Source organism: Haliotis cracherodii, unplaced genomic scaffold, assembly GCF_022045235.1.
Source record: "Haliotis cracherodii isolate W230 unplaced genomic scaffold, xgHalCrac1.p SCAF_3, whole genome shotgun sequence".
In the NCBI taxonomy this organism is placed as follows: Eukaryota; Metazoa; Mollusca; class Gastropoda; order Lepetellida; family Haliotidae; genus Haliotis; species Haliotis cracherodii.
Genome location: NW_027266286.1, coordinates 53328399 through 53353358, shown reverse-complemented (window position 1 = coordinate 53353358; position 24960 = coordinate 53328399). Strand labels below are relative to the sequence as shown.

Genomic DNA, 24960 nt, shown 5'->3' with positions numbered 1-24960 from the left:
CGTAGGGACTTGTGCAAGTCTAAGGTTTTAATTAAGGCGAACTTTTATGAGAAATGCGTATGTTCATATCGATTGCCAATAGGATAGCCTATGCCAAAATGTCCTGACAGATTCGATTAGTTTTTTCCATTACCCTCACTGCATGGTCGACTGATTCAAGCAAACATTGACCCGGATAATCCCGCTCGTCGACCGATTGTGTAGCATGAGGTAACACTACTTATTTACGAACTAGATTGTCGTCTTTGCACCTCATCGAAACGATTGTTTGCTTTGTGGCCGCCGAAAGCGCTTCCTCCTTAGCGACTAACCTCCCTGTGCGGAGCCTAGACCGGTGTGAAGGTATCTCGTTGTAGCCCAGTTGAACCGGCAGTGTGTGAGGAGGTATGTTGGAGCACAGTCGATAGTAGAAGCGGCGAGCGGCGAGTCAGAGCCTTGATCGCACACGAGGCTGGACTTACTGGATTGCAGCAGACGACAGTTGGAGTAGCAGACGATATCCGGTGGAGAAGCAGACGACATGGCTGTTACACCATGTGAGATGATCATGTAGTCTGTGAACACGTCTCGTGAACGCACCGTTGTTGTCACACATGCAGTATGTACGCACATGCACGTGCATTTTATTTATTTTCATTTAGTTATTGCCATTTGTGTATCGGTGGGATGTTTTCATCAATCAGTTTTGACTTCAGTTTTGGGGCTCAAATCCTGTTTATGCATCCATTTCCGTTCATTTATTGTCAATTTTTGTTATATATTCTTTAAGTATCATGTACATGTTTTTTGTCAATATACAATATTTTATTCATATCATTACCATAGTTATTACTTTCAACCTTACCCAACCAAGCACTCCAAACCCAACACTTACCGTGAAAGAAGTACCTAGAGTAATCGCTTACACGTTTACCAGGTGTCTTAAGGTTATTTTATATATAGATCTTCCTCTTCAGCTATAACGATAATTGCCTCTCTGGCTAACCTAGTGCCGACCTGTATTAAACATATGTCAACAAGTACCAGATCCTTACTCAGATTGATATATCTCACCTGTCTTTTTGCCCGATGACACCTGGATATACTGAGAGTCACGTCTCATTTACTAACACATCGTGATGTTCTATGCATCATTTACAAGAACTGCTTCACCATTTTGCCAATTCCATTGCAACGCCATAATGGTGCCACTCCTTATACATATTTAAAAGATGAGCTTATTATCAATCGTCCAAGTCATTATTACTGAAATTCCCTATGCATTCCAGAGCTGACTGTTTTGCCTAATTCGTTTTACCATTTGCTTTAAGATAAAATACGGTTGTGTTTGAGCTATTCAATCATTTGAAGCAAAGATAAGCGCGTTAATTTGAAACCTTTAAAATGACGCTTACGATCTTACAGAAGTATGTTCAGCGTTTGGAAAGCGTGTTTCGTGAGAGTGTGGTCTAACATTATCAGCAAAGCTAAATTAATGCAACGTTAATAAAACAATGATGCAGTAATTTACCCCGAGGTCTTTCCGAAAAACACTCCAGTCGAGCTGAACAAACACAGTGCATCGGAATTAGCTGAGTATTTTTCGAAATGTTAATTTTAAAAAGGCATTTTAGAAGATGGAAGCGCCAGTTCTTCAAGCAAAAACAGTCAGAACTTCTCAAATTATTTCCTTCTGACTGGAGAGCCTGTTTCAGGATGTCTATTTGCCATCTGAACGTCAGCGCCAGAACACACACCTCCTCCCACACGCCATCCACACATACTGTCATACGTGTAGCAAAGTGTCATATGTGGGAACTGTTATCGTTGTCCGTTGTTCCACACGAGTAGAAGGTGTGAAGCACGTTGAATGACCGTAAATGTGGCGTTACGTGTGACGTCAACAACCCTCACTCACTCAGACCCCACTCTGCTGTATTTTCCGCAGTCATGTGATATGGATGCTTCTTTGTTTGAAAATATCAATATATTGCGAGGCGAGTATTATATTTCGGTTTTAGAATTCCATGATCAGCTTTTAGCATTCCGACATATGCCAAAGTGGAACTCTCCAATATAAATGCCTGGTACAACGGTAAAACATTCTCTCATCTGTTGCTTTGGAATTTGAAAAAAAGATTATTACCACATATTTCATCAATAAAATAGAAACAAAGTCTATTTTAAAGAATTTTGTAGTGCTCAATTCGTTAAATATGATCCACTCCAGGTCTTGGTGTGATCCTGCTTATAACCTAGTGACTTAATGAACCACAGTGACCTAGGTTCACCCTAACCTGCAGAATATTTCATAAATGTTTCTAGCGCTTGGAACCATATCGAGGAATACTTCAAATAACTGCTCGTAGCGAGGCAGGCGCGACTACCAGAATAGCTTCTCCCACAAGAAAACAATATACCTCCATTTTTTGTGTAACCTTGTGTGTTTCATTTTGAGCTTGTTCTTTCACAGCTCGGAGTTAAATTAATGTTCCTCTCAGGGTGAAACATCTGGCGGTTACACTGTGCTTGTGTGAACGCCATGCACTAGTTGTATAATCCGGTTACAGGTAGCTTGCAATGGTCATCGTTGATGTTTCTCAGAAATAAACCTGTCACACATCCAAAAGCCTCTTATATGACACCGCCAATGCCGGTGCCACCGGTAAAGAAGGACATAACCCTCTTCGCGAACACCTGATGTCAACACTGATTTTCAGTAATCCTATCGTATCATGTTCTTCATTATGTTTTTCCTACTGTGCCATGGGCGGTCGGGTAGCCTAGTGGTTAAAGCGTTCGCTCGTCACGCCGAAGACCAGGGTTCGATTCCCGACATGGGTACAATGTGTGAAGCCCATTTCTGGTGTCCCCTGCCTATTGCTGGAATATTGCGAAAAACGGCGTAAAACCATACTCGCTCGCTCGCTCCTTCTGTGCCATGTATTCGGCAGATATTTGAGAATGATTATTTTTTAGCGTTGACGTCTTGAATTTTCGGAAATGTTTGAATAATATTTGAAAATCATTATTTTGTTTTAGACCGATACCTTAATTTTGGTGTTAGAGGGTTGGAACAAAACAAAAATCATTAAAAGTGAGGTGCTGCTTGTAATGTTTGTCAGAATGAAGTTTAAAAAAGTCTCGTCTCTTTCCATACCAGTCAACCATCTTGACCAACTCGTGTAATTACGGAACAAGCCGAAAGGCGCCCCTTCGTGTAGATTACGGAAAGATGCGATTGTCGACAATTGATTAATTTAATTTGAGGAGGTCAACAGAATCTTGTCAACAGACTCGATGAATAGAATTCAGAATCTTCGTCAAGTTTTAATACACATTTCCGAAGCGACGTGTCGCCAATCCATGGGCCAAAGTAACTGGAAAGCGTCTTAGGGTGAACTGGACGTAGGCTTGAAATCACTTCTTCAACACAGTTGCCTCCCCACCCCAAGCAGACAGCGTTTAAAGGGTTTCGCTGACCGAGTCATTTGTACACTGCAGTTAGAAGGTATACTTCGTGACCAGTTGTTGGCTTCCTCGATTAAAGCCTCCTTTGTAAACGTAGAACTAGTCTCCGCTTTACCATTGACCGAAAAATAGTTGATGTAAAAAATATTGTAATATAAATGTGAATAATGACAAAGTTGCGTCAGAGTGAGTGAGTGAGTATGGTTTTCGCCGCTTTTAGCAATATTCCAGCAATATCAAGGCGCGGGACACCAGAAATGGGCTTCACACATTGTATCCATGTCGGGAATCGAACCCGGGTCTTCGGCGTGACGAGCGAACGCTTAAACCACTAGGCTACCCGACCGCCTCCGATGGCTAATGTGTTAATCCGCCGAGGTGTGTATCCAGACATATGTGTGGTTGATAGCATGAGCATTATGCCACGCCTTAATGGTAGGATACCGCTCCACGTGAAGGGTTACCCATCGCGGCACCATCCAACAAAACACCGACAATATTGCATTGTACTATATAGGGATGAAGGTATTGGTGTTGACTGAACTAAAATGACGACAGCTGTTTCAAGGTGCAAAACACGACATGCTGATTTTTACGTGTGAGGGGTGGAATCTCAGAATCGCTGATTATTGGTCTTGTCTGTTGGCACCGTATACCCCAAACTTGTTATCACCCCCGACCTGCCCTACCTTTGGCTGACACGCCCTTGTAAAACTGAAATATTGTCATGAACAGTTTAAAACTCTATTCACTCACTCATTCGGTCACCCATCCACTCACTCAATTCATACAGTTTCTTTATCTGATATTGAACGCCTCAATCGGCAATATTCCAGCTGTTACGGTGGTAGTGCTGTACTGGTATTCCAGCTGTTTGACGACGGTAGTGCAGTACTGGTATTCCAGCTATTTGACAGCGGTAGTGAGTACTGGTATTCCAGCTGTTTGACGACGGTAGTGCAGTACTGGTATTCCAGCTGTTTGACGACGGTAGTGCAGTACTGGTATTCCAGCTATTTGACATCGGTAGTGAGTACTGGTATTCCAGCTGTTTGGCGATGGTAGTGCAGTACTGGTATTCCAGCTGTTTGACGGCGGTAGTGCAGTACTGGTTTTCCAGCTGTTTGACGGCGGTAGTGCAGTACTGGTATTCCAGCTGTTTGACGGCAGTAGTGCAGTACTGGTATTCCAGCTGTTTGACGGTGGTAGTTCAGTACTGGTATTCCAGCTTTTTGACGGCGGTAGTGCAGTACTAGTATTCCAGCTGTTTGACGGCGGTAGTGCAGTACTGGTATTCCAGCTGTTTGACGGCGGTAGTGCAGTACTGGTATTCCAGCTGTTTGACGGCAGTAGTGCAGTACTGGTATTCCAGTGGTTTGACGGCGGTAGTGCAGTACTGGTATTCCAGCTGTTTGACGGCAGTAGTGCAGTACTGGTATTCCAGCTATTTGACAGCGGTAGTGAGTACTGGTATTCCAGCTGTTTGACGACGGTAGTGCAGTACTGGTATTCCAGCTGTTTGACGGTGGTAGTGCAGTACTGGTATTCCAGTTGTTTGACGGCGGTAGTGCAGTACTGGTATTCCAGCTGTTTGACGGTGGTAGTGCAGTACTGGTATTCCAGCTGTTTTACGGCGGTAGTGCAGTACTGGTATTCCAGCTATTTGTCGGTGGTAGTGCAGTACCGGTATAACAGTTTACATACAAGTGCTGGATCCAAATGAACTGATCTGAGGTGAGCAGTTTCAGTTAGATACAATGTATAATATAGTCTAAGTCCCTGAACCATATTTTTCCCTCCCTCCCAACCCTTACTGTAATTTCATATTCTCAATGAAGCAAGTCTAGATTTCCACAGGTTCTGACTCTCCCATCTCACTGGGGCACCAATGTAGTTGCTTGTTTCTATCAAAATTATGTATTGATTGAGTGAGTGTTGTTTTACGTCGTTTTCAGCAACACCCAAGCAATATCACGCTAAGGGCACCAGGTATTCACATAGCACCCATGTTGTAAGTGTTAGTCTACGTATGATATACCGTGTGAGCGCGAATTACCATACCCACGCTGGTACTTATATCGATCGATCTACACTGACAGGGTGAGCTTAACATAAGCACAAACACAGTCATCTTTGAACCAATTATATACAATAACCCCGTTGGTGTGGGTCGCTCGGTCTGTACGCCGTACGAGATAACGTGGTCTAATGCCCGGTAATTGCAAGGTTAAACCATATGGTATTTGATTTGCTGACAATTACTACGAATTAATGACATCCCACGCTGATCTGGGGTGTGTCAGCAGAAGATGACCCGGACACTGCAGCCGGGGTTGGATGTGTTAGGTGGCCATGTTTATGTACACAAAGGGCGAGCACTCTGTTGGCCAATATGTCAAAACGAGGCTTGTATAGCTGGAGCTGATTAAGATCGGGGCGCTTGATTCCGTCTACCTAGTTCTGGTGGATATATATATATACATGTTTACTGTAAATAATCAGTAATTACCGGGAATTAGCACATAACATTCTCGTTGGGGGGGGGGGGGGGGGGTCCGTTTGGTGATTAGAGGATGGTACATACACATCATACATACACCCCTTTCTCGGGTTTGGGGGCTGCTGGTTCTCCTCAGTTAAATAAGACGTGTGTGCGTGTGCGTGTGCGTGTGCGCACGCGCGCGCACCTGTATGTATATCGTGACGGAAACAAATAAGGGAAGAATGAAAAATATAGGGAAATAAGCTTTACTGTCAGAACATTTGAGGTAACGTATACACATTCAACACACGTCAGAATCAAATGTTGAGATGCGTTTATGTGTATTGTTTCCAACTCGTAGTTTGTAGACTTTTTACTGTATCTAAAAGTAATTGTTCCCTCATTCATTTCCATCAGTATCGTTTGGACACGGGCGAGAGACATATCTTCAGGTTGAAAGGGGCTACTGATTTCTCACAAGAAATGAACAAAGTAATGAAAGGCCCGTCTGATTCCTCATGATGTTTGTTTTCAGTTAGAAAGTAGCCACGTTTCACGCATGCATCAAGTCAACAAGTACTCGCACTTTGTATGAAAGACAAATTAATCTTTCGCATGCACTCAGTGTTGACATGACTTTTGACGAATAAAAACATGGGTTTTTTTATCGCTAATTACAATAACTATTGTGTATTTGACCATGTACTGGCTTGACCGTGTCATATCCAGTGCGCATACCATGACTTCCATAGCTCGGTACTGCCAGAACATTGCTGTTAAATACAACACAGGGGTAAAGCAATCCTCTTCGATTAATCCGCAAGTGATTTAACATTATTATCTTTTTACTGTTATGGGGCTGCCTGTTTAAATGGGGCCCTGATAATTGATCCCTTCAGATGCGTGTTTGTTAAGATACAACAATTATGATCAGTCATTAAATGAGTTCCAAATTGTTTTGAAGCCACATTTTCTTGGATCGATGCTGTTATGACTAGCTGCCACAGGAGACCTGTGCCAGTGTCTTCACTTTGCGGAAGTGAAATAGTATAAGTTTAGACTACTTTTAACCCTATTGCGGTAAAATCACGGAGGGTACACTGACTACATACAGGTTGTATACTCCCCGGGGAGCTGAGAATGACTCTTGAAATGCACACCGATCCAGTGTGACAGGGGTAATAATAGCGCTTTCAGCATGCCCCTGTGTGGTGTGGAAATACGCGCAGTATAAATGACATATTATTATTAGTAGTAGTAGTAGTAGTAGTAGTAGTATGCAATGTGTTTTAGCTCTGTTTCAATTAAAGATATCAAACCCTTTTCATAATAGGGATACAGCTGTCTCAGTCATCTGAGGCTCCGCAATTCTCTGTGTAAGTTGTGTCCCTTGGGCGCGCCAGAAACCTATGACTTTGTTCGAATCTCGATTCACCCCGATTATGTTTCAAGGTTTGTCAGCACCATACCCGTGCTCGTGGGTTTCACCAAAGTGGTAAAGGTCTGAGACCTGCATCACTTCGGATTTTCCACCCACATTAATCTGACACGCCGTGATATAACTGGAATATTGTTCAAGCGGCGTTAAACCCAACTCACTCACTTTCCATAGTCATAGTTGTCTGGCCCGACTGTAAAGCAGAGCACCGGGATTTAGGTGTAGCTGCTTCAGACGTGAAACATCACTCACTCACCGACACTGAATATATCTTGATGCTTGCCTGCTTGATGAGCGAAGTAGGGTCTTTTTTCATGCCGGGGGCACGGGTGGCCCAGTCGTCTAAGGCGCCGCGATTCGCTGTGCAGAGTTGCGTCCCTTGGGCACGCCAGAAACCTATGATTGTGGGTTCGAATCCCGGTTCGCCCCGATTATGTTTCTAGGTTTGTCAGCACCATACCCATGCTCGTGGGTTTCACCGAAGTGGTAAACGTCTGAGACCTGCATCACTTCGGGCTTTCCTCCCACATTAAGCTGACACGCCGCGATATAACTGGAATACTGTTAAAAGCGGCGTTAAACCAAACTCACTCACTCACTCACTTTTTCATGCCAGGCTATGACGATACGGCCTTTTGTGCCCTGGGGATTCCGGGTTAGAATATATCCCCTGCATGCTTGTCGCTTGACGTAGTAGATCGGGGGGTCAGTTTTGGTGAGGTTGAAAGCGTATCAACGTACCCCAACGAAGTGGATCGTTGCTCAAAATATCAATCACTGGATTGTCAAGTCCATACTCGTTTATTTACAGGCCACCGCAAAATAGCGGAAATATTGCTGTGTGCGGCGTTAAACCAAAAACAAAATATCAGTACTTACGACCATCTGGAGAAACATTCAGTGTTATGTTACCACGACGAAGCATGTATTGGTGATATATTAGATATTCATCAAAATACCATCAATGTCATGTAGAGTGTAGCGTTAAACTACAAACAATCTTCAGATTTCTTAATCATTATTGCGCCAGGTCATCATATTGTTGTAATCAGTTGTAAAAATGATGAAAATAACGTTTGGATCCCTGGATAGCGAGGGGTGATATGAACACCGTATATTCTATAACCGGTACATATCTTGTAATTCCAACATAACATGTTCCCATTCACAAGTGATTAAGATCACCAATATCGCCATATCGGAGCCAGTTTGTGTATGAAGTGGTTCGGATTACGTCCCCTACTGCGGCAAGATTTAAGCAGTCTTCAGGAAGGTGGCATGATAGATGTGATATGAGTTTGTAGATATGTAATGTGTGTTAATAGATGTATCCTATTGCGATATTGATGCCTTCCTTTCCTATCAGCGAGAATACGATATGTCCTATCTATTTGACCTTACATCTGATACATCTAATGCTATAAGCCACGGCGAATTAGTGTTTCCAGACAACTAACGTTAATTATCATGACATGAAGCCGACTTCTGCTGGTGTCACAGAAGATGATGGTCGGGGATTTTAATTTGATTTCGAATTTCATCTCGTCATTGGTTGTAAGAGGAGACATTGAACGCGACATTGGTATTAATTGCATTTATTTTCAGCTGGTATTTGTTGAGTGATTTGTTTGGGCCATGCTCTTTCTTCGTACAGTAAAACAGCTAGGGGCATGGGTCACCCACGTATCTAAGGTGACAGTTTGAATGAGTTGTCTTTTATGCCGCGCTGACCGTAACTTCAGTTGATGTTGGGGGAAAGCGTGAAGTGATTCAGTTCTTAAATGTTTGCTACTAACATATGAAACTGAGGTGCTGTGTTTGGTTCTGACAAACCAGGAATCAGAGCCAATCTTGGATTGGGACCCGCGATCATAATGTATTATGCTTCTTGAACGTCGAAGGGGCGCATCTCTGTACAACGAATTGTGGCAACACCTTAGGCGACTTGGCTGTCCGGGGTTTATACGGGCTTTTATCAACTGCAATGTATATATCCGTATATAGAAAATGAAAATGAAATGATCCAGCGGCTGTATTTGAATCACATTTTGTTCCTAGATGGCACCAATTGCGTGGATCGATGCTCATCATATATCACTAGATTGTCTGGTTCTGACTCGATTTTTTACAGACCGCAGTCATATAGCTGGAATATTGCTGAGTGCGGCGAATATTTTCCAACGTTCATGTTCTCATAAATTCACAATTATTACTGTTGTTGTTATTTTTATTGTCTTTATAGTTGAAATTGCTGTATCTCGATCATGACAAATCCCCAAAGTAATAGTAGAAAACCCTACATGCCGGGAATCCTATGCGAGGTTTACATTATCGAATGATACTATACATATCATACAAATCATGGGGGCGGACGGGTAGCCTTGTGGTTTAAGCGTTCGCTCGTCACGCGGAAGACCTGGGTTCGATTCCCGACATGGGTACAATGTGTGAAGCCCATTCCTGATGTCCCCCGCCGTGATATTGCTGGAATATTGCTAAAAGCTGCGTAAAACCATACTCACTCGCGCACTCGCTCACAAAACATGAATACACCCGACTTCCTTCCAGTCTTTAATAGCATTTTCCAGTTGGTTGGTTGGTTTGTTGTTTTACGCCACACTCAGCAATATTCCAGCTATATGACGACCGTCTGAAAATAATCGAGTCTGGACCAGACAACCCAGTGATTGACATCATGAGCATCGATCCATGCCATTGGGATCGATGACATGCATCAACCAAGTCAGCAAGCCTGACCGCCCGATCCCGTTAGTCGCATTTTACGACAAGCAAAGTCGCCTTTTACGGCAAGCATGGGTAACGTTGCTGAAGACCTATTCTACCCCGGATCTTCACGGGTCCATTTTCCAGTACTCATGGGTGATGTATTTGCATTCAGCGTAATGAATATGCGCTACAAGTACAAGTATAACATGCATCGCTATTCCGGTCCCCAGGAACACAAATACATCTCTTTGTATTCAAATCACTCAATCTCCATCAGTGTTTATGAAAACGGACAAGGTGAGCTCGGGTGGCTCAGTAAACAAATAACTGTCTTTCAGGTTGAGTTCTATTGCCACTCCAACATTAAAGTAACAAAATCTGTCTAATCCAAACTGTATTAGAGTGCGATCGGTACTAACCGAAAACAAATCAACTTTGCTGTCACTGGTCATTTGGGGAAATCTAAACATTTGAATTATCAATTTGTTGCTTGTCAGAAAATCGATGTCAACCATCACACCAAGCCTTACAATCTCACCCAGCATACCTAAGTACTTCCAGACCATCACCCAGGCTAGCTGGTGCAGCACCAGACTGAAATGTACTTCACACCACTGAGGTACTTTCAGATAATACCTTGAATGTGCGTATGGTTCAGCTGTCAATATAAGTTATCAGGTTATGGTTTAATGCAAACTATCTTATTTGCGACTCAAGTTATTTTTTTTTACATTGTTAAATAAATACATTCATGCTCTTTTAAAGCGTTCACAAATCAGAGAACTAAAATCTCGGGCAAAACACCCGTGTTTGATGTTAAAATGAAACAAACAAAAAATGGTACTTGTATTCGATGGTGATGTTTGTTTGAAAAATGCTACTAAATAATGGAAGGAAGTCTGGTGTATTGGTATAATATGTATGGTATTATTCCATAATGTAAACCTCGCCTGTATTCTCGGCATGTAGGCATGTTTGTTTGTTGTTTAATGCCACACTCAACAATATTCCAGCGATATGACGGCGGTCTGTAAATAATCGAGTCGACAAGTCAATCGTTTGCTGGTGGTTCGATCCCCGACCGCGTTAAACCAAAAGACATTGAAAGATAGTGATAATATGTATTCATTGTATTAGTCGATAATGTAAACCTCGCATAGTATTCTCAGCATGTAGGATTTTTGTTTGTTCTTTGTTCTTTAACGCCGCACTTTATACCCTGACCACCTGATCCTGTTAGTCGCCTCTTACGACAAGCTTAGTCACCTTTTACTGCAAGCATCGGTTGCTGAAGACCTATTCTACCGATGATGATGTATCTGATACGGGTATCCTAGTCGGGTTTGGACCTAAAGTCTGCAGTGTTTCGCCGACTGTTTCAGTTCTGATACCGTTTGTAATGTTTTGGTCAAATCCAATTTTCAAGTGTATACTTTTTTTTTGCTCTCACGTCACTGCATGCAGTTGTTTGGGCATTGTGAATTTGAGACAAGGTGATGGGAACGAGAGTACAGTAAACTACGGTTATAACGAACTCAAAGGGACCACAAATTTTAGTTCGTTATAACCGTAGTTCGTTATAAGCATATACTAGTATACAATATAACAACAGCAAATAGTCGGGACAAAAAAAATAGGTTCGTTATATCCGTCAGTTCATTATAAGCGTGTTCGTTATAAACGTAGTTTACTGTACTTTGTTTCTGAAGGTTCCAGGGGGACTGGATCGGGGGAGATGTCAGTTTTAGCAATTCTTGAACATCTTCAACACCAACTTGTCTGTTCAACCATTATGCTGTATATCAATGTTGCAGGGCGTACATGATTACTCCCATACATAAAGGCAACGTCTCTGTTTGACGTGTATAGTTCATGGCTGTGGTATATTATGTAACAGATAACTGCCATCATTCATTCCAAAATGGCTTAATGTACCAGTGCACACGTATATTAGTTCTTTTGTCATTTCCTGTGTGCCAATGAGATTGTTGTTTAGTTACGTTGTGCATAGCCTCTAAGTTGCCACCGTTCTCTGTACTCAGAGTTTCTTCTTAACCTTGCCAAATATTCGCTGTTCGTTAGATGCTTAGTCTGTCAACACCATACCTGTACTCACGGGTTTCACCAAGGAAACCTACACCGCTTTTGTCCTTCTTCACACAACACGCCGTGATATATTTGAACGTTGTTCAAGACTGATTAAGGGTGTTGATCGTTATTTCATATATGAATAATGTTGTCGATGATGTTGGTAAAAATAATAAGGTACTTGTGATGATGATGATGATGATGATGATGATGATGATGATGGTGATAGTGATGATGATTATGATGATAGTGATGATGACTAATACTACTACTACTAATGATAATTGATATCTTTAATTCAAACAGAGCTAAAACACATTGTATAATAATAATGATAATATCAATAATAATAATAATAATAATAATAATAATAATAATAATAACGATATGAGTGAGTATAGTTTTACGCCGCTTTTAGCACTTTTCCAGAATATCACGACGGGGGCTGGGGGTGGGGGTGGGGGTGGGGGGGTGGGGTTGTTTGGGGGCTACCAGACATGGGCTTCAGTCAGTGTACCCTTGAGAGGAATCGAACGCACCGAGCGAACTCTTTAATCTCTAGGCTACCCCCATCGTCCAGTACGGTATGAAATATGACCATGATATTCTGAGGTGACATCGTCTACTGATGAAGTTGGTGCTTATAGTGGTTACCGATGGTGACGTCAGCGACGTTGTGCGAAGGTATGAACACGACGCCGTCTCCACCACCTTGGATCGATGTGGACCTGGCTGTGGGAGAAAGCTGGGATTAATCTAACAAGCATGTAAACAAGGAATGAAGAACCTCCACATCCCGCTTGTCAGTACTGATTACTGCTCAGTGCAAAGCTTGGGAATTGATGTCGTGATATGAAATCAGTAGTCAGGGTCATCAAGTTCGTACGCCATTATGACATTAATGTTCCTTTCAAAAATCTCAATGAAATCGTTCAAGCTCAACCAGTTGATGGATCAACGTTCGTATCAAGTTTCGATTGCTAAATGGGTAATCTTGATGGTGTTCATGATAAATGGCAGGTTTGCATTTGTGTGTACACAGACATGTATGGGAACCGTCACGCATAAGATATTTATAAAGGTTAAGAGATCAAATTATGTTAGATATTATGTTTGATATCCTCCTCAACGTATAAGGTAATCCGCGTGCGTTAGTTGCCTAAATATAACATAGATGACAAAAGGTTAAAGGTTATTGATGACATTCGAACACCAAGCCATGTTTCTAAATTATCTCAATATCGTATCTCAAGTCTGACGCAATTGCACTGTGTGTTTGTGATGGAACAAACGCCGATTCACTGAGTTGAGTTTTGCGCCGCTTTGACTAAGTTATATCTCCGTGTGTCAGAAAAAAGTCGCAGTGTTAGTCTATTTGTAGGTGGGGGCGGTCGGGTAGCCTAGTGGTCAAAGCCGAAGACCCGGGTTCGATTCCCGACATGGGTACAATGTGTGAAGCCCATTTCTGGTGTTCCCCGCCGTGAAATTGCTGGAATATTGCTAAAAGCGGCGTAAAACAATACACACTCACTCACTCACTCACTTCTTGTAGGTGAAGAGATGGCGGGGTGGCCAAGTGGTTTAAGAGTTTGATCGTCACGCCGAAGGCCCGGGTTTGATTCCCCATATGGTTACAATATGTGAAGCCCATTTCTGGTGTCCCCCGTCGCAGGACTATTGCTAAACGCGGCGTAAAAGAAACACTTTCACTCACCCACTCACCCACTCACACTCCAGTGAAACACGCGAGTTTGTTACTCATAGACTGAAAACTAAGACAAACATAGGATTCGAACCCTTGAACATGTGAAACGAGAAAATACATGTTCACAAGCTTTATATCAAACGACATAATCGTGTACATTCACAGTGACACGGTGAGAATTATTTTAATCATTTTTATAACAAAGTCATTAGAAGCAATATTTAATGTATTGATAATATTCTTGATAAGGTAAGTTTGTCCCCATTGTGCCACCATACTCTAGTCTTGCTCGGGGTTACAAATGTCTTGGTCAAATATGTAATTTGCGGAGCGACTGACCACTATTACTGTTCTACATTTGTAAAAAAATGTTGGGGGCGGTTACACGGGGGGCCAAGACGTCTAAGGCGCCGCAATTCACTGTACAAAGTTGCGTCCCTTGGCCTGTCCAGAAAGCTATGGTTGTGGGTTCGAATCCCGGTTCGCCCCGATTATGTTACTAGCTTTGTCAGCACCATACCCGTGCTCGTGGGTTTAACCGAAGTGGTAAACGTCTGAGGCCTGCATCACTTCGGGTTTTCCTCCCACATTAAGCTGACACGCCGCGATATAACTGGAATACTGTTAAAAGGGGCGTTAACCCAAACTCACTCACTCACTCACTAAAAAGTGTAGTACGACAAATAGCCATCCATCAAAAAACAGCTGGGTGTCGATTTCAGGTTAAATACATTCCCCGTCATTATCGACTTATTATTGTCAAAATAAAAGCCATGATGGTGAGTGTTGTTTCAACAAGCGGCCTCTAATAAACTTCAGAGGCAGCAAGACTCACATACCGTTAGATAACCGTTATCTGTGCGGCAGAATCTTTGTTAGATGTCAATGCAAAGGTCGAATCGTTCTAAAGGATGCAGTGTGAATAGTATGTTAATGGCTGCACTTTGCATGTGTCAATCAAGACACTGTTCACTGCTGAGAAGTTTCGATTTTTTATTTTTTTAACAAATACATCATTACTGATAATATTCTTGATATTTTCAAGCGTCCCTTATTTCGTTACATTCACATCTCATGGCAAGTTTCAGTTCTTGAAAGTATCAACTTTTCGACATGCAAACACTATGGTTGATTGACTGAATTATCCACACGTTGCAACTAAAAGGAATCGATTTGGGAAACAGTGGACACGGGGTGACGTCTCGCCTTTCTTCATCTCCATCCTCGCTAGTTTATCTTGCTAGTAAATAAATCACTGGTACTGAGCACTTAAACAAACTCTCAACACTCGAATTATAAGTTAAAACGAAACCAATTTAAACTTGGAATAGGAGTTGTCAAGTTTCGGGCGACGTTTGCATGTCAATGAGTTATTTTCGTTAGATAAGAGAAATACAGACCCACTAAAAAAATATTTGTAATTAGAGACTCGACTTTTATTGTTGCCTGCAGCGTTCCCAACACATGGGAGTTATATATATTCACCGCCAAAAGAAACGCTAACCATAGAGACATACAGAGACGCATGTACGTTTAGAAGAGGTGTTTCAAATGTGTACCAATAAATAACAAAGCTAACAAACAGTCAAATGTTACCACAGAGTGTCTTTATTCTTATCACGATATACTGCACGTGTTTTCTAACTTTACACGGTATTTCTGCACGAGACAAATGATACATCTCGAGTCACGGATCTATGACGTCACATGTGATGCGTTCTTGAGAATCGGTTCACACAACATACAAGTATGTTCTTTTGTGCCTCAAATCAATCTAATATCTCTTGGAAATGAGTAATGATTCATATATAAACCAACATATATGGTATTTTCAAGTTGTTTTCTTTAATTTCTTAAAAAAAAAAATTCATTAAAATCCAGAACCTTAACACAAAACCACCTCAAAACATCAATATGGGGGGGGGGGGTAGCACGAAATGCCAAAATTAGCACCAGGAACCGCTAGCATGTTCAACAGAGGCGATGTTTAGTTCGATTGCGCCTTAATGAGGGCGTCGATGCTTGGATTGATTTTGGTAAAGTGCCTCAATTTTTTCGACAGCGTCCTCACACAACTATGTGGCAATAATTACGATGCAGATAGCTTTTCCGTCACAAAAGCGTTTCACGGTGGAAACGTGGAGCCGCCCGTTCTGCATAATGACTACTTTTGCGCGCTTTGAATTCACCCAAATCAGGTCACTTTATACATCGCCAGCACAAGTACGTTGTTATTTCAAATTAATCGGAATTAAAAAGAAGGCCTGGATGAAGGATGAGGTAGATTATATAAAAACGCTGCTATGTAGTATGGAGTGAGAGCTGTCAAGGAGAATTCCGGTTCTATGTGTCGCCATTATTTGTTCGATAAGCAGGCGAAATGATTTCATCCAAACATCTTATTGCATATCGCTTCCAATCTACTAGATAACGTCTAAAAATAATAAAATTGAGCTTTCAAAACGAAACGTGACCCCGTGGGGGAAAGTTTTTGAGGTATTGAAAAGCTTTAAGGTTTGTTATCGTTTCCATTTTAGTATTGATTGGGGTTATAATAGTGATATTATTATATACGTTGATGGATTTCGTCTTCAAATGGAAATTATATGTGATCAATGCGTCCAATACGTTGCTCTAGGATCGTGGCGCTGTGGTCTGGCAGTGGTTTGCTTGTTTGTTTGTTTGTGTGTTTGTTGTTTAATGCCGCAACATTTCAGCTATATGACGGCGGTCTGTAAATGATCGAGTCTTGACAATCCAGTGATTGCCATCATGAGCATCGATCCACGTAATTGGGATACGATGACATGCATCAACCAAAGCACCGAGCCTGGCCACCCGATCCCGTTAGTCGCCTGTTACAACAAGCATAGTCGCCTTAGAGGGCAAGCATGGGTTGCTGAAGCCCTATTCTTCCCCGGATCTTCACGGGTCCCTTGTGTTTATAATCCCGACATGGGTACAATGTGTAAAGCCCATTTCTGGTGGCCCTCGCCGTGATATCACTGGAATATTGCTAATAGCGGCGTAAAACCAAACTCACTCACTTGTGGTTATAGCGTTCCCAAGTCACGCCCAAGACCCGTGTTCAATTCCCCACATCGGTACAAAGTATGTGATTAGATGTTGCTAAAAGTGACGTAAATTCTTGTTTATCCACTCACCCTAATCAGAGGCTCGTGCTCACAAAGCTGTCTTAACACTTCGAGTTTTATTCTATACTGTAACAAATAGAGTCTGAAGCAGATGACAAAATGGTTGACAGCATGAGCAACGACCCACCAGTCAGGGCACCATGACCTTTAGTCACTCACACATTGATGAGATCCCCCTTCCGGCAAGTATTTAGGTTTGGCGAGGCAAACCAGTGGAATGATCAACTTTTTACGATCCCATTTCTTTCCTCAAGCATGGAGATGGACACTTCTCATTGTCCCAGGCCCTGTATTCGGGATCCCCTGTCGTAATGTTGACGAAGCGCTGCTAAACATGGCGTAAAAACACCCAAGCTCAAACAATGTAAAGGAATTTGAAAAATAGTTAAGACCTGAAGTTGCTAAAACATTGCAACTCTTTTTGGGATAGGGCTGGCTTTATAGACGGTTGTGAGCAATATCCGTGTTTACTAGCGATAGGTGAGGTTAATCTTTGTTTGTTTGTTATTTGGTCAGCAATTGACCATATGTATGTCAACTTGCAGATTGAAATGTTTCGAGGACATGTTCGTTTGACATCAAACCCACTTTCGACATTATTATCTTATCTGTGTGTCGTCTGTTACAGGTGTGACGTTTCCCGCCAAGAAGGAGCACGACAGCCTGAAAGTGTCGTCTGGCTATCTGAACGTTCTCAGACGGCACTCAGTGGAAGAGAAGCGCAACAAGATGAATGGCACCAGACTAAAACCGCCTAATGGCGACTCCAAGGACGGCCATTGTCGCCTGGTCATCCTGGGAACGCCCGGAGTAGGGAAGACAGGTGAGTTGTGTCTGATGTAAACCAACAGTCGTGTAAATACTTTGTGGTGAAGGAACTTGGTTCCCATTACATGGTCTGTCCCCAAGATCCGGTTCAAACTTGATCTTCAGCAACTTACGGTTGTCGTAAGAGGAGACTAGCGGGATCGGGTGGTCAGGCTCGCTGACTTGGTTGATGCATGTCATCGTATCCCAATTGCGTAGATCGATGCTCATTGTGTTAATCACTAGATTGTCTGGTCCATACTCAATTCATTACAGACCGCCGTAAGAGGTGGCATATTGCGGCGTTAAACAACAAACAAACAAATCGTATAGTCTGCTGGTTGGATGCTCGAGTTGTGTTGCCTAGCAACAACTACATCAAGAGACATCCCAGTGTAGGATGGGGTGGGGTATGTGGCCTCTGGTTATTCAACAACCTTAGTGTGCCCATGTTGTTTTAGAAAGATATGTTTTGTGGGTAGAGAAATACACCAGATACCGAGGATGGTGTCGACAATAGTACGAAAATCTGTCAGAGCTCTTGAATGATACCTTGGTTTGAATATTTATTGTTCAGTTCACGGCCATTCTACCAATGTAAAAAAAATTGAAACATTCTATGAATCTCAAATGTCTATTCAGGCTAGGGTGATTGCCCTGTTCAATCCAGTTTAGAACAATAACAATAAAACAAAGTAAACAACTTCGACTGACCAAGGCCAAAATCCAGAATCAGAAAAAGCATTTCTTTGAATGTATGACATATCAGTCTCTCGATCTCTCTGAACAACTGAAACTATACCGTTATCGTGAACACACGATCTCTGGTGGATAAAAAAATATAACTGTAAATATGGAAGATAATCTATCAAAGGTTGGTCACCAATCTTTGTTCGGCTATGTCCATCTGTTGGCAGATTGGCTGGTCACCATAAAGCTTATTGTTTAAACAAAAAGGCTTCTGGGACAGAAACGGATATGTACATGTAACTGTAAAAAAACCTCACGGAAGTCTTTTAGTACCGTAACGGAAGTCATTTGTGGGCCATTTTTTTGTTGTTGTTGTTCTTGAAATTTCAAGATATATACTAAGTTGAAATTTCAGGATAATGATCTTGAAATTTCAAGATTATAAGTTGAAATTTCAAGTTAATATCTTACAATTTCAAGATCATTATCATTATCAACTTAGCATGATGATATTTCAACATAGCATCTTATATCCTGCACAATATATTTTTATTTTCAGTTTTTACTACCCAAGAGTAGTCACTGACTAACAGGAAATTAGCAAACCATAAAATTTTGAAATAAAAGTTTTATATAACTACAATCCCAACCAGTTGTTCCAACGAACACATAAATCACCGTGTTAGGACACCCACACATAATCATACTGGTCAGCTATGTCTGGAATTCTAACATATACATGTATACAGCAGATAGTCGACACATGCTCGAGCTCCCATGTCAACAAACACATTGGAACATATCAACAACGTCCGAATATATGAACTAGCTTAAGTGACACGACTTTCAAGCTATGGCTGCTCTGCACGGGAAAACTGAAGAGCGTGTTGGTGCGGAGTATCTTTATATTAGTTTTCGAGATGAGTTATTTTGGGGGTGCTGTATATTTTGGGGTAAGGTTTTCTGTTAACATGGAGCGTAACGAAGCCTTGTGTTGTTGATTCCAAACGCCAAATTCCTATATGCAAGTTAGTATAATGGTGTCATTAAATATTGGGTTTTCTCCGGAGATTGATTTAACGCGAGCGTAAAACGGAGCTTTGCGTTGATTGAATTTCTCAACCTCAAATGCTGTATGTAGAGTTTGTATAAACGTTATGTCGTTAAATTGATGGTTTTCTCTGGAGATGGAATTCACCCGCGCCTTGCGTTATCTTGCATCACAATATGTATTTGTTATACGGATCTGCATGTACTGTGTCCAGGACTGAACTTACAAAGCCCGTTCGTAACTTCTGAAGATAAAGCTTTGCGTAATACCTATCTATTGATAATTGATTTAATATATTCTTTGTTTGTTTGTTGTTCAACGTTGCACTCTGCAATATTCCAGCTGTATGGCAGCGGTCTGTAAATAATCGTGTCTGGACCAGACAATCCAGTGATTGACATCATGAGCATCGATCTACGCACATATTCCAAATGAGTGAGTGTAGTTTTACGCCGTCATGAATAGTACTCTATCAATACCACGTGTCAAGTATATGGCACGATTGCTGATGCGACTTTAAAAAATAATCACTAACTCACTCCAAAGTGATGTCAAGGCACACTAGTAACGATTGCATCCGGCTATACAAGTATAAGAGGACACTGGTCAACAAGCATGGGTCCAAACTTGAAATGTCTCCTAAAGGTAATCGAAAATATAATAACTTGACTCGATTGCGTCATGATTGCCTTGGACCCGTGAAGATCCGGGGTAGAATAGGTCTTCAGCAACCCATGCTTGCCGTAAAAGGTGACTTTGCTTGTCGTAAAAGGCGACTAAAGGGATCGGGTGGTCAGGTTCGCTGACTTGGTTGATACATTCCAATATCCAAGTTGCGTGGATCGATGCTCATGATGTCTGGTCCAGATTCGATTATTTACAAACCGCCGCCATACAGCTGGAATATTGCTGTGTGCGGCGTTTAACAACAAACAAACAAACATGATGGCCTTGGGTTCGAAATACTTTGTAGTTGAGTACCAATGGACGAAAAACATGCACTTTTCGAAATCATATCTTTAACAAAAATGTACCCTTGACGATCCGGGGTAGAATAGGTCTTCAGTTACCCATGCTAGCCGTAAAAGGCGACTATGCTTGTAATAGGCGAATAACGGGATCGGGTGGTCAGGCTCGCTGATTTGGTCAATACATGTCTTCATTCCTCATTTGCGAAGATCGATGCTCATGGTGTTAATCGCTGGATTGTCTGGTCCAGTCTCGATTATTTACAGACCGCCGTCATATAGCTTGAATATTGCTGAGTGCGGCGTTAATCAACAAAATGTTTATTACATGGTGAATGATAAATGTCCTTTCGCACGCACAAATACCAGACGAACAGTAGAAAATGAACACCTGAATGCTTAATGGACTGTATGGTTCACATGATATCCACAGGTGTTATCAATCTCAATGAAAAGGAAGAGGAGAAACTTATTATCTAGAACATGATGAAATGGCATTCGCCGAGAGAGAAAATGGATGTCAATTATAGTTCTTGCTGCTCACTTACATACCAAAGGGTACATCTAAACATCTTCACGTTCCCCATGGCACACTTCAATGAAACTTCATGTTTTACAATCTTTGTATTCCATAATTGAAAGGGTTAGGGTGCATGGTGGATGCTTCCAATAAGTCTTTGATTAGCCATCGACAAGGCCAAATACTACAGACCTTGCACAGGTACATCTCCCCAGGTACTGACAGACTTGGTATCTGTTGGGGGTGAGGTGAGGTGAGATTGGGTTTAACGTCGCGTCCAAGATTATTGCACTTATATAGCGACGTTCATGCACGTATGGCTGCTTGTACTATTTCGGACTGATGTCGATTTATAGTGCTAGCCCACTGAGATACCATGCCGCAGTTTAACATGAATACCCCACTCAGACACAGAATACTGACTCCGAGCCGACCAGTCCTTGTTTTAGCCCCTTAATGCCGAGCGCCAGACAGGGTAACAACAAGTACCATCTTTTAACGTCTTTTGGTATGACGCGGCCGGACCTTCCGCTCTCCGGGCGGACGCTCTACCACTAGACCACGGAGGCGGTCGTATCTATTGGGAAGCAACTGCGCCCTGTTCGTCCACATGGTCCACAGAGACGTGAAGGGTCGGGTTAGAATTGGTCTTCAGCAGCCGTGGTTGTCGTGAGAGGCGACCTACGGGATTGGGGGATCAGGCTCGCTGACTTGGTTGATTCATGTCATCGTATCCCAATATTGATGCTCATTATGTCAATCAATGGATTGTCTGGTCCAGAATCGATTATTTACAGACCGCCGTCATATAGCTGGAATATTGCTGAGGACGGCGTTTATCAACAAACAAAACACTGTTGACAATATCGTGAGTGATTGAATATTGCTGAACGCCGCATCGGTTGTCTTGCCGCAGCATCTCTCGGTGCCACAATCTCGTTTAGGTGTTGTTTTTGCATGTATAGGTGTTCTCCTTGGCAGCTATTACATCAGTTTATCACACCCTGAAGGCCAGATCTATCTAAATAGCTTACCTATGTGAACCACGCGGCATTCACTGCTGGGGGTCATACAAGCTACTATTTACCTAACAATCAGCTCGAAACATAACTTCTCAACGCCAGAGCTGTCATGTTAATTTTAGCTTCCAGCAATACCACGAGAGTCGTTCAACACATTGCTGAAAGCGACACGTCTGTATTGTGGTGGTAAGATGAGGTGGGTTTTAACGGCGCGTCAAGGATTATTGCAACTTATAATGGGATTTGCATGCACGTGTGTGTGCGTGCGTGCGTGCGTGCGTGCGTGTGTGTGTTTTTGTCCGTACTCATGCCGGTTATAGAGTGCTAGCCCATTGAGATACTATGCCACAGTTCAACAGGGTCACCCCACACTCACAGCGGGCCGACGAGTTCTATTTTGTATTGTAATGGACCCGTGCTTGCCGTAAGAGGCGACTAACAGGATCGGTTGGTCAGGCTCGCTGACTTGGTTGGCGCATATCATCGTATCCCAATTGCGTCGAATGTTTACACACAGCTGGAATGTTGCTAAATGCGGCGTTTAACGACAAACAAAACAAAAACACTTCTCTGTATTGAGTCAACTCCAATATTTCGCGTAACTCGGCGGTGGGATGGCCTTGTGGTTAAAGTGTTCGCTTAACACGCCGCAGACCAGGTTTAATTCCGAAATGGTCACAGAGCGTCTAGCCCCTTTCTGGTGTCTCTCGTGGTGATATTCCCGGAATATTGCTAACAGCGGCGTAAAATCATACTCACTCAGATCCTTACCCGCTAACATCCGATGATGGCTTCTTAAAGGGCTTATTCTTCACTTAGAATAAGCTAGCCCTGTTAAGAAAACACAACGGATGATTACTAATCATAATAATATGATAAATTCAAATTCAAAACAATACTTATTGCCGTAGACTGTTAGAAGCGTTATTGTTGAATTCGTGCTTTAAAAAATTAAATATTTCTGACTATGGCGTAAAACAATATTCAACAATCGCATTGGATTACGGTCTGCGAAAGTACATGTATTTAAATGTTCAACCATACCAGCCATTCTAAAACAAGTCCAAAAATACGCTCTGTTATTGTTGTTTGGGCGATTAACATCAGAACTAAAATACTTCCAAATTATTTCCCCAAGTTTAGTATGTACCCAGGTTATCAATTCGCCCCGATATTGCTCTGAGACGGTTGAAAAAAACACCTTGTCACCTACGACACGCAATTGGCAACGTCCCGAAAACACTTAAGGAAGTGTCTGCGTGCTAAACTTCTAAAACGGGAGTTTATGCGAGTGACACCCCCGCCTCTTGGTTTCAGAGTCTAATAGCTTGACAGGGATACGGTCTCGATGCTCGCGCGTCGAATTCTGGGATAGATCGCAAATTAGCACGTCTACTTGATGGGAGGTTTGAATCTCGTAACAATATCTAAATCGAGGGCGGTTTCATATGGCTGGGTTGTTTTTCCATACTTTTCCAATTCTGTGTGTTATGAAATGAACTATTTTTATGACAACGTCGAAACATTCAAAGCGGTGATTGATCGTCCAAGAAATTATTTTTAGCGTCAATGATCTATATCTGCTCGTCTGAGTATTTAGTTTTCTGGCAAAAACATGTTTTGACTATGGTTGTTATATATGTGGTGTTTAAAAAGGTGTTGTTTGTTTACTAATATGTCCGTGAGTTAGCAAAGGAGACGGGACGCCACACATAATCTGCGTCACGGACAACTGTACATAAACTAAGACTGGACCAGGCAAGCCCTGTCTGATAATGTCAGCATCAACTATTTGAGTGCGTGACTACTGTTGAAGTTCCATAGTGAGTTAGTGAGTGAGTGAGTTTAGTTTAACACCGCTTTTAACAGTATTCCAGTTATATCACGGCGTGTCAGCTTAATGTGGGAGAAAGCCCGACGTGATGCAGGTCTCAGACGTTTACCACGAACACGGGTATGGTTCTGACAAACTTAGAAACATAATCGGGGCGAATAAGGGATTCGAACCCACAATCATAGGTTTCTGGCGTGCCCAAGGGACGCAACTATGCACAGCGAATTGCGGCGCCTGAGACGACTGCCCCCAAACTCTCCATAATATCCCAGCTTTATCACTACGGCCTGTATGATCAAATTTTGAGGCAAACCAGTGACTGAAAACATGAGCAATTATCGACACCATTGAAACACGATGACATATATTCGGGCAAAGGGGTAGTGGGGTAGCCAAGTGGGTAGAGCGTTCGCTCATCACGCCGAAGACCCGGGTTCGATTCCCCACATGAGTACAATGTGTGAAGCCCATTTTTGGTATTCCCCGTAGCGATACTGTTGGAATATTGCTAACCGCGCTGTAAAACCATACTCACCCAAATCACAGAGCCTGCATTTTAGGTACTGGTCTGGGATTTCTTCATGTTTATATAACATCTCACAGTCAGTCTCCAAGCTCCCAGCGAAGGGATCGGGGGTGGGGTGTGTGTGTGTGTGAGGGGGGGGGGGGGGGGGGGGTGTGGTTGGGATTGGGGATGCTTTGTGGTACCCAATACAATCCAGACACGGAATATTTAAACCGACTGAGAGAGACTTTTAGGGCCTTTTGCTTGTTTATTATTTTTCTTGAAATTTCACGATACTAACAAACTCATTAAATTGTAATTTCAATTTATGTATCTTGAAATTGAAATTTTAAGTTGCTGTGTTGAAATTTAAAGATATTAAGTTGAAATTTAAAGATACTAACTTGCAATTTCACGATAATAATTTGAAATTTGAAGATTTCATGTAAGTATCGTGAAATTTGAAGATTGACTTGAACACGACACTCTAAGTAGAAATTTCAAGTTAATATCTTGAA

The 24960-nt window shown here is 42.2% G+C and overlaps 1 protein-coding gene across 2 annotated transcripts in view; it reads left to right on the top strand.

Moving 5' to 3' along the window:
• LOC139474899 (ras-related and estrogen-regulated growth inhibitor-like) overlaps positions 1-24960 on the top strand; it is a 71499-nt gene that overhangs the window by 25378 nt on the left and 21161 nt on the right. The window contains exons 1-2 of one of the 2 annotated variants that reach the window (XM_071258092.1): positions 385-598; positions 17674-17868. In XM_071258092.1, coding sequence (XP_071114193.1) covers positions 17775-17868 — 94 coding nt within the window. In that variant the 5' untranslated portion in view covers positions 385-598; positions 17674-17774. Of the gene's footprint in view, positions 1-384; positions 599-17673; positions 17869-24960 lie in introns of those variants that run through there. The other variant, XM_071258091.1, reaches the window with a different exon arrangement.